This window comes from Schistocerca gregaria, chromosome 9, assembly GCF_023897955.1.
Source record: "Schistocerca gregaria isolate iqSchGreg1 chromosome 9, iqSchGreg1.2, whole genome shotgun sequence".
NCBI lineage: Eukaryota > Metazoa > Arthropoda > Insecta > Orthoptera > Acrididae > Schistocerca > Schistocerca gregaria.
The window spans coordinates 179,501,373-179,514,240 of NC_064928.1; the positions used below are offsets into that span (position 1 = coordinate 179,501,373).

At 38.9% G+C, this 12,868-nt stretch overlaps 1 protein-coding gene across 3 annotated transcripts in view; it reads right to left on the reverse strand.

The window, feature by feature from the left end:
- Positions 1-12,868, reverse strand: part of LOC126291741 (zinc finger protein with KRAB and SCAN domains 8-like) — an 87,212-nt gene that overhangs the window by 38,679 nt on the left and 35,665 nt on the right. For 2 of the 3 annotated variants that reach the window (XM_049985417.1, XM_049985418.1), the window contains exon 6: positions 10,382-10,438. The exons of the other annotated variant lie outside the window; for it this stretch is intronic. In XM_049985417.1, the coding sequence (XP_049841374.1) occupies positions 10,382-10,438 (57 nt within the window). The remainder of the gene's footprint in view (positions 1-10,381; positions 10,439-12,868) is intronic. 3 annotated transcript variants of the gene reach the window in all.

Consider the following 12,868-nt stretch of genomic DNA (forward strand, 5'->3'; position numbering starts at 1 on the left):
TCTTATGTACTTAGACTGTCCTTCTTGGCTCATAACTTTGACAAAATTTTTCATCACACCCAGCTTGATATGCAAGGGTGGAAGAAGAACATCTTTTGGGTCCACGAGATGCTCGGAAATGGCACTTTTCTCACTAGGGTTAAGATTTGTTGCATGTCAGTCTGCTTTAATGTAACGCAATTTCCTAGCCATACTGACCCATATACATAAGAAGCAGCAATGTCTTGTGTATCCCTGTTGCATCCCTTTTAGATCGCCACAGATTTACCATTTGTGTTCATGATATTTGATTGAGTCGAGGGTTGTCATATTTGCTTCATGTGAACCGCATGAGAAACAAGAATAGAAGGAAAACGATTGCCATTGTGAAGTAACACAGCTTTCAAACTAAGCTTGGAGAAGTCTGAGAATAACCTCCATTCAGTTGGATCAGGGTTTAAATTCAAAGATGTCATCAAGCCGTCAATGTCGCAGCAAACAAGATTGTTTTTCTTCTCCCAAAAGAGAAGTAGTTCCACGTGACGTTCTCTGATATCTTTGTTCCATAAACTTCTCAAACTACTGCATCTTATTTAATTGAACTAGCTAATGCAGCAAAAAAGAAAGTTGTTGAACGTATTCATGCTGCTAATGTTACTCCTTTACCTAATGTAGCGCCTGTAAAACCATCTGTTCCAGTAATAAAAACTACTACTCCTAAGAAATTTAAGATTCAACATTAGAAGAAAAATGTAAATTGGAAGATTATAAGTATTCTAAAGTGTGTAAAAATACAAAAAGAATAAACGTAAGCAAGCTCCTGTTTAACTGTATATAGAAGAAATGGAAACTACTGATGATGGGGAAATTGTAAATGAAGATATGCCTTAATATAATAAACCATGTTTACTGAATAATGTATACAATGTCATTGGATGTATATTTATTTGTAAATAAATATTCCATGTTCTCCAAGTATATCTACATATTCTATAATCCCAAAACTCTTCCCTAAAACGATTATGATTTGCAACAAGCAAAATGGGTATTTTATGAATAATACAATCATCTTGAAATTTAACATGAACATTTGTTGGATCACCAGGAAAAATTGTTTTGAACATTTCAAGTTGATCATGGGCAAAATTAGGATCATCCATAATGACAAGTCTTCTATGGGTAAATTCTTGTAGAGCAATATGTTATACTTACTCACTTTATCTTGAAAAAGGTGGAAGAGTGCAGAAAGTGGAAAAGTGTAGAAACTGAAGAAGGCAAAACGAGGTACAGGAAAATGCATAATGAATTAATAAGAGAAACTGAAGAAGCAAGAGAAAAATGGATGAAACAGAAATGCAACGAAATAGAGAAAATGGAAAGAGAGGGAAAGTATGAAATGATGTATAGACTGGCTAGTGAGATAGTTTTTGAACGTAAAAGAAAGAGGAATAACATGGAAATAGAAAGAGCGGATGGTACTCTAGCAGAAGAACCACAGGAGGTTTTGAACAGATGACAAGAATATACGGAATGTCTGTATAAGGGGGATGAAATGCAAAGCAAAATTAAGGTTGAAGAGGAGCAATATGTGCTGGAAGATGGAAAGGAATTTACCGTCTTGGAAGCAGAAGTAGAAAAGGCGCTGAAGGAGATGAAGAATAGGAAGGCATGTAGAATAGATGATTTGCCGGCAGAACTGCTGAAGAGTCTGGTAAACAAGGCAAGAAAAGAAATAGTCTACCTCTGTAACAAGATATATGACAAAGTGGAATGGCCTGAGGACTTCGCTGCAACAGTTATGATACCAATAGAGAAAAATAGAAACACTAAAAAATGTGAAGAGCACCAGACCATCAGTCTAATTTCTCATGCAGCTAAAGTCTTGCTGAGAGTGTTGAACAGAAGGTTATATGGCAACCTAGATAGAGGGATTACAGAGGAGCAGTTCGGATTTAGAAGAGGAAAAGGAACAAGAGATGCTATTGGCCTGCTAAGAACTATAGGGGAAAGATGTATGGAAAAGGGCAGAGAAATCTTTGCTGTTTTTATAGATTTAGAAAAAGGTTTTGACAGAGTTCAGTGGAACAAGCTGATGGATATCTTGAAGAGAAAAGGAGTAGATTGGAAAGAGAGATGACTGATACAGAATCTATATTTACACCAGAAAGTAAGGATAAGGATAGGTAATGAAATGTCAGAAGGAAGCAGCATTGGACGAGGTATTAGACAAGATTGTTGCCTTTCCCCACTGTTGTTTAACGTATACCTTGAAGAGATTATTGCGAAAAGTTTAGATGGGAAAAGAGGAATATGTATTGGTGGAAAGAGAATAGAATGTATAAGATTTGCTGATGACATGGTATTAGTGGCAGAAAGTGAGCGGACAGTGAATAACATGCTCAAAAATCTGAATGAAGCTTGTGTGGAATATGGGATACAAATAAACACAGAAAAAACAAAGAGTATGGTCATCAGTATAAGACGCAGACTGTTCAATATTAAAATAGGACAATCTACCATTAGCCAACTAAGTCAATTTAAATATCTTGGAAGCACAATAACTGAAGACTTGATGTGTCACCAGGAGGTGAAAACTCGAATTGCCATAGCGAAGGAGGCATTAAACAGAAAGAGGAGACTCTTATGTGGCAAATTAGATAAAGGACTAAAGAAAAGACTTGGCAAACGTTTTGTCTGGAGAGTGGCACTATATGGGGCAGAAACATGGACACTGAGACAAGAGGATGAAAGAAGCATCTGAGATGTGGATGAGGAGGAGAATGGAGAGAATAAGCTGGATGGAAAGAGTGAGTAATGAAAGAGTATTGTAAAGGGTTGGTGAGAGAAGATATCTGCTGAACGTTGCAAGAGAAAGGAGAAAAAACTGGTTGGGACATTTATTGAGAAGAGAGTGCTTGCTAGTAGATGCTTTGGAAGGACTGGTTTGTGGTAGAAGACTGAGAGGAAGAAGGAGATACAAGGTGATAGACGACATAAAGGGAAGAGGAAATTATGCAGACCTGAAGACGATGGCAGAAGACCGGACAGCCTGGAGAACTACCAGGCGAAAACCCTCCTTTAGGCAGAACACTGATGATGATGACTCACTTTATTAGAATGTCGAGTATTTAACATTGCAGATCCAACTATTCTAGCAAAAGTACTTTTAAATGCATTAGAGGGGCCAAGTATTTGCAAACAGTTCTTTTTACCAGCATTTCTATTTAATACATGAAGAAGATCAGACACGAAATAATGAAAATGTCAGTATCGTTATCAAATTGATGACTGAGTAGAGAATTTAAAAGTATTTCACTTTCTTCAGTAGTATAAAAATAATAGAGGGAAACATTCCACGTGGGAAAAATATATCTAAAAACAAAGATGATGTGACTTACCAAACAAAAGCACTGCCAGGTTGATAGACACACAAACATACACACAAAATTCAAGCTTTCGCAACCAATGGTTGCCTCATCAGGAAAGAGGTAAAGACGAAAGGATGTGGGTTTTAAGGGACAGGGTAAGGAGTCATTCCAATCCCGGGAGCGGAAAGACTTACCTTAGGGAGAAAACAGGACAGGTATACACTCACGCACACACACACATATCCATCCCCACATACACAGTCACAAGCAGACATTTGTAAACGCAAAGAGTTTGGGCAGAGATTTAAGTCAAGGCGGAAGTACAGAGGCAAAGATGTTGTTGAAAGACAGGTGAGGTACGAGCGGCGGCAACTTGCAATTAGCGGAGGTTGAGACCTGGCAGATAGCGAGAAGAGAGGATATACTGAAGGGCAAGTTCCCATCTAAGGAGTTCTGACAGGTTGGTGTTAGTGGGAAGTATCCAGATAACCCGGACGGTGTAACACTTTGCCAAGATGTGCTGGCCATGCACCAAGGCATGTTTAGCCACAGGGTGATCCTCATTACCAACAAACACTGTCCGGCTGTGTCCATTCATGCGAATGGACAGTTTGGTGCTGGTCATTCCCACATAGAAAGCTTCACAGTGTAGGCAGGTCTTTTGGTAAATCACGTGGGTGCTTTCACACGTGCTTTCACACAGGTAGGGTGGCAGGTGATCAGCGTGAAAGAAAGTGCTCCATCGCAGCGAGGCTCTGAACGTGCAGAATATTTGTGTATAAGGAAGTGGCATCAATGGTTACAAGGACGGTTTCCTGCCACCCTACCTCGAAAACCTCTTTCCTCATTACCTTAGCCAGCTTCAACCTGACCCACAACTACTTCACTTTCGAAGGCCAGACATATCAACGATTAAAGGGAACAGCCATGGGTGCCAGGATGGCCCCATCATACGCCAACCTATTCATGGGTCGCTTAGAGGAAGCCTACTTGGTTACCCAAGCCTGCCAACTCAAAGTTTGGTACAGATTTATTGATAACATCTTCATGATCTGGACTCAAAGTGAAGAACTCCAGAATTTCCTCTCCAATCTCAACTCCTTTGGTTCCATCAGATTCACCTGGTCCTACTCCAAATCCCATGCCACTTTCCTTGACATTGACCTCCATCTGTCCAATGGCCAGCTTCACACGTCCGTCCACATCAAACCCACCAACAAGCAACAGAACCTCCATTATGACAGTTTCCACCCATTCCACATCAAACAGTCCCTTCCTTACAGCCTAGATCTTCGTGGCAAACGAATCTGCTCCAGTACGGAATCCCTGAACCATTACATCAACAACCCGAAAACAGCTTTCGCATCCCGCAACTACCCTCCCGACCTGGTACAGAAGCAAATAGCCAGAGCCACTTCCTCATCCCCTCAAACCCAGAACCTCCCACAGAAGAACCCCAAAAGTGTCCCACTTGTGACAGGATACTTTCTGAGACTGGATCAGACTCTGAATGTGGCTCTCCAGCAGGAATACGAATTCCTCAAATCCTGCCCTGAAGTGAGATCCATCCTTCATGAAATCCTCCCCACTCCACCAAGAGTGTCTATCCGCCGTCCACCTAACCTTCGTAACCTCTTAGTTCATCCCTATGAAATCACCAAACCACCTTACCTACCCTCTGGCTCCTACCCTTGTAACCACCCCCAGTGTAAAACCTGTCCCATGCACCCTGCCACCACCACCTACTCCAGTCCTGTAACCAGGAAGGTGTACACGATCAAAGGCAGAGCCACGTATGAAAGCACTCACTTGATTTACCAAATGACCTGCCTACACTGTGAAGCTTTCTATGTGGGAATGGCCAGCAACAAACTGTCCATTCGCATGAATGGACACAGCCAGACAGTGTTTGTTGGTAATGAGGATCACCCTGTGGCTAAACATGCCTTGGTGCATGGCCAGCACATCTTGGCACAGCGTTATACCGTCCGGGTTATCTGGATACTTCCCACTAACACCAACCTGTCAGAACTCCTTAGATGGGAACTTGCCCTTCAGTATATCCTCTCTTCTCGTTATTCGCCAGGCCTCAACCTCCGCTAATTTCAAGTTGCCACCGCTCATACCTCACCTGTCTTTCAACAACATCTTTGCCTCTGTATTTCTGCCTTGACTTACATCTCTGCCCAAACTCTATGAGTTTACAAATGTCTGCTTGTGACTGTGTATGTGGGGATGGATATGTGTGTGTGCGCACGCGAGTGTATAATGTCCTGTTTTCCCCCTAAGGTAAGTCTTTCCGCTCCCGAGATTGGAATGACTCCTTACACTCTCCCTTAAAACCCACATCCTTTCGTCTTTCCCTCTCCTTCCCTCCTTCCTGACGAAGCAACCATTGGTTGCGAAGGCGTGAATTGTGTGTGTGTGTGTGTGTGTGTGTGTGTGTGTGTGTGTTTGTATGTCTATCGACCTGCCAGCACTTTTGTTGGTAAGTCACATCATCTTTGTTTTTAGATATGTTTTTCCCACGTGGAATGTTTCCCTCTATTATATATATAAAGATGATGTAACTTACCAAACGAAAGCATTGGTATGTTGATACACACACACACACACAAAATTCAAGCTTTTGCAACCTGTGGTTGCTTCATCAGGAAACATGGAAGGAAAGGGCAAGACGTAAGGATGTGGGTTCTAAGGGAGAGGGTAAGGAGTCATTCCAATCCCGTGAGAGGAAAGACTTACCGTAGGGGGAAAAAAGGACAGGTATACACTCGCGCACACACGCACACACGCGTGCGCACACACGCGTGCGCACACACACACACACACACACACACACACACACACACACACACACATATCCATCCGCACATATACAGACAAAATGTCTGCTTGTGTCTGTATATGAGCGGATGGATATATGTGTGTGTGTGTGTGTGTGTGTGTGTGTGTGTGTGTGTGCGCGCGCGCGAGTGTATACCTGTCTTTTTTTCCCCTAAGGTAAGTCTTTCTGCTGCCGGGATTGGACTGACTCCTTACCCTCTCTCTTAAGACCCACATCCTTTCGTATTTTTCCCACAGAAAATTTAGAAAGTACAATACATACATGATGAATAGCTTTATCAATAATTTTGTCTTTCATAATAGCAAGTTTAGAATCTTGCAACCATTCAATAGTTTCTTTACATTTGTGTACAGGTGAACAAATAATATTTGAAATAGTATTTACGAGAATTTCAAACCTATATTTTCCTCTATAGGGATTCCATTCTTTTTATTTGTTATTTAATAAACTGCAGCCAAATAGCCATATACAATTACTTTGCTTAACATCTTACATTTACATTTTACATTTTTGCTTATTCTTTTTTGGATTTCACTCTTTTACTACACAGTTCTATGTGATGATATTCACAGGCTTTGTTACACAGTTCACACACACTTGTTGTGGTTGGGTCGTGATAAGTTTTGTTTTTGCAAATTAGATGATGAAAGCCATGACTAGAAAATCTAGTTACGACATGTCGCAGTTTGATGTTTGGTGCTGTCCATGAGCGGCTCATCATTGCTTCAGTGCCATAGAACTCTGACCATACTTTTTCTTGTTGTCCTCCATGATCTTCAGTTGATTTCTGGAAGCCCTGGTATGTGGCATCATATATCGAAGTCTGATGTCCAATTAGGAATGTCTCTCTCGCTTGTAGGTACACTAGTGTAGATATTGTTGTCTCTGAGAGACCTAGTGCTCTTTTTAGATAAGTCAATTTTTCCTTTTCTAGTGTTTCTAGATTTTTTTCTGTCAGATGGCCTCATATAACCTCCACCCCGTAGGCTAGGTTTGGCAAGATTTCTGTGTTGAATAAATTCATTGCCGTTTTTAAACTGAGTAGGCAGATGTTTTTGATGTACTGTATTGCTATTATTGCTTGGGCTGCATGTTCTGTTATATGTTTTGTGAAGCATTTGGCTGTTGGCTGCAATGTCTTCCGTAAGTATTTAAAGTCTGATGAGATTTTTATTCTTTGTCCTCTGATGTTGATTTTCGCATTCTTGGGTGTTTTGCCTCCTTTTCTGAAAATCACCATTTCGATCTTTGTTATGTTTATGCATAGCTTGTGTTCACTGCACAACTTATCTATTTTCTCAATGTTCTGCAGCTTCTGTATATCTATTGATACTATGGCTATGTCGTCAGCGTATGCACTTATGTATACATCTTCTTCATTTTCTCCAATTCGCAGTACTTCTTCAGTGACAAGAATGTACAGCAAAGGTCTCATTGGGTCACTCTGTAAGACTCCGTTCGATTGCAAAATGAGGTTCAAAAAAGAGAGGTTGTCTGATATTGTGATTAACTCTTTTTTTGAACGTTCCAGGTAGTTGTGTTCCTCCTCGAATTTCTGTAACAGTCATGCTCTGAGATCTTAAATATTCTCCAAGTCAATCTGATATTGAATGTGCTATTTCCACCAATTCCATTTCTTTCAATGCTATTTGCTTCATAAGATATATTTGTAACTGTAGTATGTGTTTCTGAGGATGAGGGTCGTGTTATAAGTATGAAACTGAACTCCTTGTTGTTTGCGCCGTAAATACTCGATTATATTTTTTTTTGTCTTTTTTTCAATTATATTGGCCCACTGTTTTGTGTTTGGGAGTCCTAAGGTGATAACTGACGGTTCAACAGAACTCGCATCACCATTGTCTGTTGGTTCTGTTACAAGTGTGGATGATATGGATGTGCTCTCCTGCTTCTTTAATCTTTTCGATGTAGAACATAAAGAATCCACATGTTTTTGGTCGTTCAAATATTTTTTGTAGAAATTCCTCAATGCAACTATAACACTTTTTATATTGGTCGTAGATGTAGATACAATGTGTGAGATCTATTTGTGTTTCCATAGCTTTCATGGCAAGTTTTGAATAGTAGTAGTAGCAGCCATTATTTCTTGTATCTTTTCCATGATGACTAAAATTCCACAATTGACTACTTTCGTTGTGATACTTGCAAAAGTGCAAATAGAAGTCATTGCTTCTTCCAAAGTGTTGAATAGAAGTAGACATTTTATCAAAAGTGTTATAAATTCGGTTATACCTTCAAGTTCTTCTGTTAGTTTTTCCCCTTACGAGTCCATCTGTATTATCATCATCATCATCATCATCATCTTCTGCATCATCATTATCATCCTCTTCGTTGGGGTTGGTGACGGAGTCCAAACTATGCTCTTCGTTAGACAGATCAGAATCGTCTCAATGTATTTCAGGTTTCCTTTTAGACATGCCAGCAAAAAATATGTTTACTTCAAATTGAGTTGGTTTGAAGTATTTAAGTTTCTTGTTCTTCTCCATTATTAGATTCGTGATCTGAAACAAGAGAAGTTTCACATAGGTGTTCAAATGATTCATCTGATCAGTTTTTAAAGTAGCGTAATGGATCATTAATAATGTTTATATCAGTTGTAATATAAAAACATTGTATTCCACATCTGTTACAGCATAGTATATCACATTCAGTATGTAATATGCGAAGAAATGTAGTGTATCCTCCATTTGCAGTCAACGTATTAAAATTCACTGTTCGTGTGTCCTGTTCATTATCTTGTGATATATCATTTTCATGGTGAATCCAATTATCGATATTAGTTATATTTACTTCATGATAGGTCCATTCTTGAAATTCACTATGGCATCATTTACATAAAGTTTCATAATTGTATGGAAGAGTAATGCGCTCGCCATCTTCAACGTTAATATGCCGTGTGTGTATTCCACTCAAAGAATATGAATGTAATCATATACCAGAAGTCAAATTGATCGTGTGTACCAGCCCAAAAGTTCCATGGATGAAATTGCCATTCAGCATGTTCTAAAAAATGCATCACATTTGTATAATATATATGTTCTTTATGACACCAGTCAAAATCTATTAAAACTACGTCCAAATCATCAGTTTCATAATAATCATGATGCATATATTCATTTGTAGCTGTACATAAAGGCTGATAAATACTTCTTAACCAAGTGCTATTTTCATTTGGATAGAACCATTCAGCAATTCCATTAAAACTAGAAGTTCTTAATGGTAAAGTCATTGCAAATTCTCAGTATATATTTTGATGAAATGTTGGTTCATAATTAACATTATTAGCTTGAACAGCATTCATCCATTCTGCAGTTGTTCGTAAATAGCGTGATGGTTCATCCAATAATGTCCATACATGTCTATTAAAATATGCCATTATACTCATCACTTTCAAGAAGATTCCATTGCTGTGGTCAAGACTGAATAATTTCTGACTTCTCCTGTGACAGGCCAAGGTCTCTAATAAGATCACTAAATTCTGCTTGACTCAGTCTGTGCAGTTTATCATCTTTTCCCAAAACTCAGGGTCGCAGGATGTGGAAGGCTATTATGGTTCCCCCCTCCTTGTTCCACACTGTCTTCATTTTCTACTTCAAACTCACAATTTTTGGATGGGGTACGAACTGGTAAACTACCTGAATGCAGAATGTGTCAATTTGCAGATCAACGATTCAGGTAGGCCTACTGAAGTGGAGTCAAGCAAAATTAACAATGACTGAATGGTTTGGTGGGAACCTATAGACCATAGGCACAGCAAAAGCCATAGATCGTTTCTTATATTTCATCCATTCTTACTTGATCGTGTCTTGTGCATAAATATCCAGTAATGTATGGTTACTACTGTGTATGAAACGTGTGTGTTTCATCGTGATTGTGTGTGTGTGTTTTATTCTGTTGTTGTTGTTATCATGTGTGATGAAACACAAAATAAATGTGCCATACCCACAATATGGGATCCAAACATATCAAAAAAGAATGCTGGGAAGATACAAACATTTTTGGCTTGGCAATGAGCACCCTTACTGTAGGAAACCAGTTCTAATGCTTGAAGAGTCCACTATGAAGCAATTTTTATCACATTATAGTGCTAATCTGCTTACATTATTAATAATGGGACCTATACCTAGCTTACGTAAGAAGGAAATATTCAAAATACAAATTCACTTACTTCTTCCTCCAACTGCAGTGGGTCACAGGCCTCGAGATCTTCAGGAATTTCCAATTTCTGCAAAAGTTTACACAAATTTAATTAATTTATTAGTTTCTACATGTGTAGAGAGAGCTGTTGTTTCACAAGGATACATCCAGTTACTAACAGGCTGCTCCAGTTACTGGTGTATTCTCTAGTTAGATCCACCACCAGTAGCCTTCACATCCAGGTCACTTTCAAGTGGATCTGAAGTGCATACACTTTCCCTGTGGCAACACTGCATGATGTAAGTCGCTCGAAGCTTCTCCTTCAGCATGTTTTCCTCTTCTGAAGACAAATTGATGAAATCACATCAAACAATAGCAAAGATAGTAATAATGCTGCCAAGAGTACTGCCACATTGAAAGTGCATGCATCTCAGATCCACCTGAAAATGGCCAGGATGTGAATGGTGAAACCAGTGCTTGACCTAAATAAAGAACATACCAGCATCTGGAGCAACCTGTCATAAATTAATTTAGCCTTGTCAATAATATATTAAATATATACATACACAAAGAAAATTGGGACCTTTTGCAAAACAGAATTCTTATCCTAGTCAACAAATGGCAGAGAAGAGCTGACCACAATGAATGTATGTCCTGTTAGTTTCTACATGATGTGAGAAACTGACAGCTGTCACTATAATATCTGTCACAAGGTTCACATCAAACTCAATAATGACAAACATATGGCATGCAGTGCTAAGAGCAAAAGAACACATTTTCTCCATGTTACTGCATTTTAAAAACTATCCACTGTCTACAGAATCCATCCTCAAAATGAAGTGTGTGTCCCACCCAGAGGGAGGGGAATGGTGTGGAGTGGTGGAGATGGTAGTGAGGTGGGAGGCGGGGGGTGAGAGTGGAGCTGCCGTTCATTGAAATATTTATATTTTACATTATGTAAAAAGAAAACAACTCATGGTTGACAAATATTGCTAACATCAGATTCTGATTTCCATGAGGTAAATTAGGAACCTTGTCCACCATTACTCTGCTGTCTTATTTCATAAGAACTGAACAGCCGAGCCTGTCATAGCAGGAACACTGAGAAAAGTCGCGAGTAATATTTCGTCTCACAGTCCCCATCACTAGAGGCACCTGTTTTTCGCAAAGCGCAAGATCGTGAAATTTTCACAAAATTTTACACATTTTGCTGAAAACACTAAACTATTTACTTTTAAGCCAAATCACGAAATAATTGACGAAACTTTGCAAAATCTTGTCATTTGAACTTAACAGCGGAAATTCAATTGGAGTTAAAGTAATACTATCCGGATATCGATTGTACACCATTTCGATATATATAATATTTCGTGTATTCCAAAGACATACTACAATGTTCTGGCGGTGTATTCAGTATTGCGTGTTGGAAATTGTTGTGAATCACCGGTGCATTGAGTGTGGTATTTTGTGTTTTGTTTTTGTGCTACAGGTGATTAATATGGTAGTGACAGTTTTTGACCGGGAAAAGGAATTTTCGTCGGAAGGATTTTATGTTTTCGACAGAAGTAATTTCTTCTATAGGTAAATTGTTTGATCCGAGAAACATAATAAAAGGCAATTTAGACAGTGCTGAAATCTCTCAGCTGATAAAGAAAATTCCCATTCTACAAGAACTTCGAATATCAGAATTTCTTGTACCATACACATTGTTTAGGGATTTAGTAGCTAGTTCTTGTAGAGAAGATAAAGATGTTGATGTGACTGGTATTCTTCTTTCCCTGAAAGCAGAGTATGGACTTTTTGTGGAAGCTGCAATGAAGGCTTTGTGGATCCCAGTCAGTAATGTTGATAGTGAGAGATCATTTTCTAGATATTGCAATAAAATGTCTGACAGGAGAACAGCTTTGACTCCCAGTAATATGTAAGTCATGGTATCCTTGTCTTTCTCTGACTGACATGTGTGTTGTGTACATAGACTAGGACAGGATACATATTTTCCAAACTTTCATGATTTGGTATTTGTGTTTTAATAAGATTTATAATTTTTATGCTTTTTCAATTGATGTAAAATAAAAGATTTTTCACTGCAAATGTGCCATAAATGTATTTCCTTTACCTTTTACTGCTGAAAAGTGGAAATAAAATTTAGTGAAATTATTGACGAAATGGAAAACAAAAACTAGCGTAAATATATCGAAATAACTTTTAAAAAATGACAAAATCGGGCAAAAATTTTCCACCACAAACAGGTGCCTCTACCCATCACCGATCACACACTGGGTTAGGCACCTGACGAACATTTAACAACCACCAGTGACAATAAGCAGCATAGCAATGTAAGTGCCTTTTCCGTACAACACTCACTACACGAATAGACTGTTAATCACATCCATTGTGCCAGTCAATTCAATTTTAGCCACTCTTCTGGGGTGCATATTCACTTGAAGTAGATAATTGGATGTAAAAGTGATACATGTTCCGCCATTCCCATGCACTTGTGGCTGATTTGCAGCAGTAA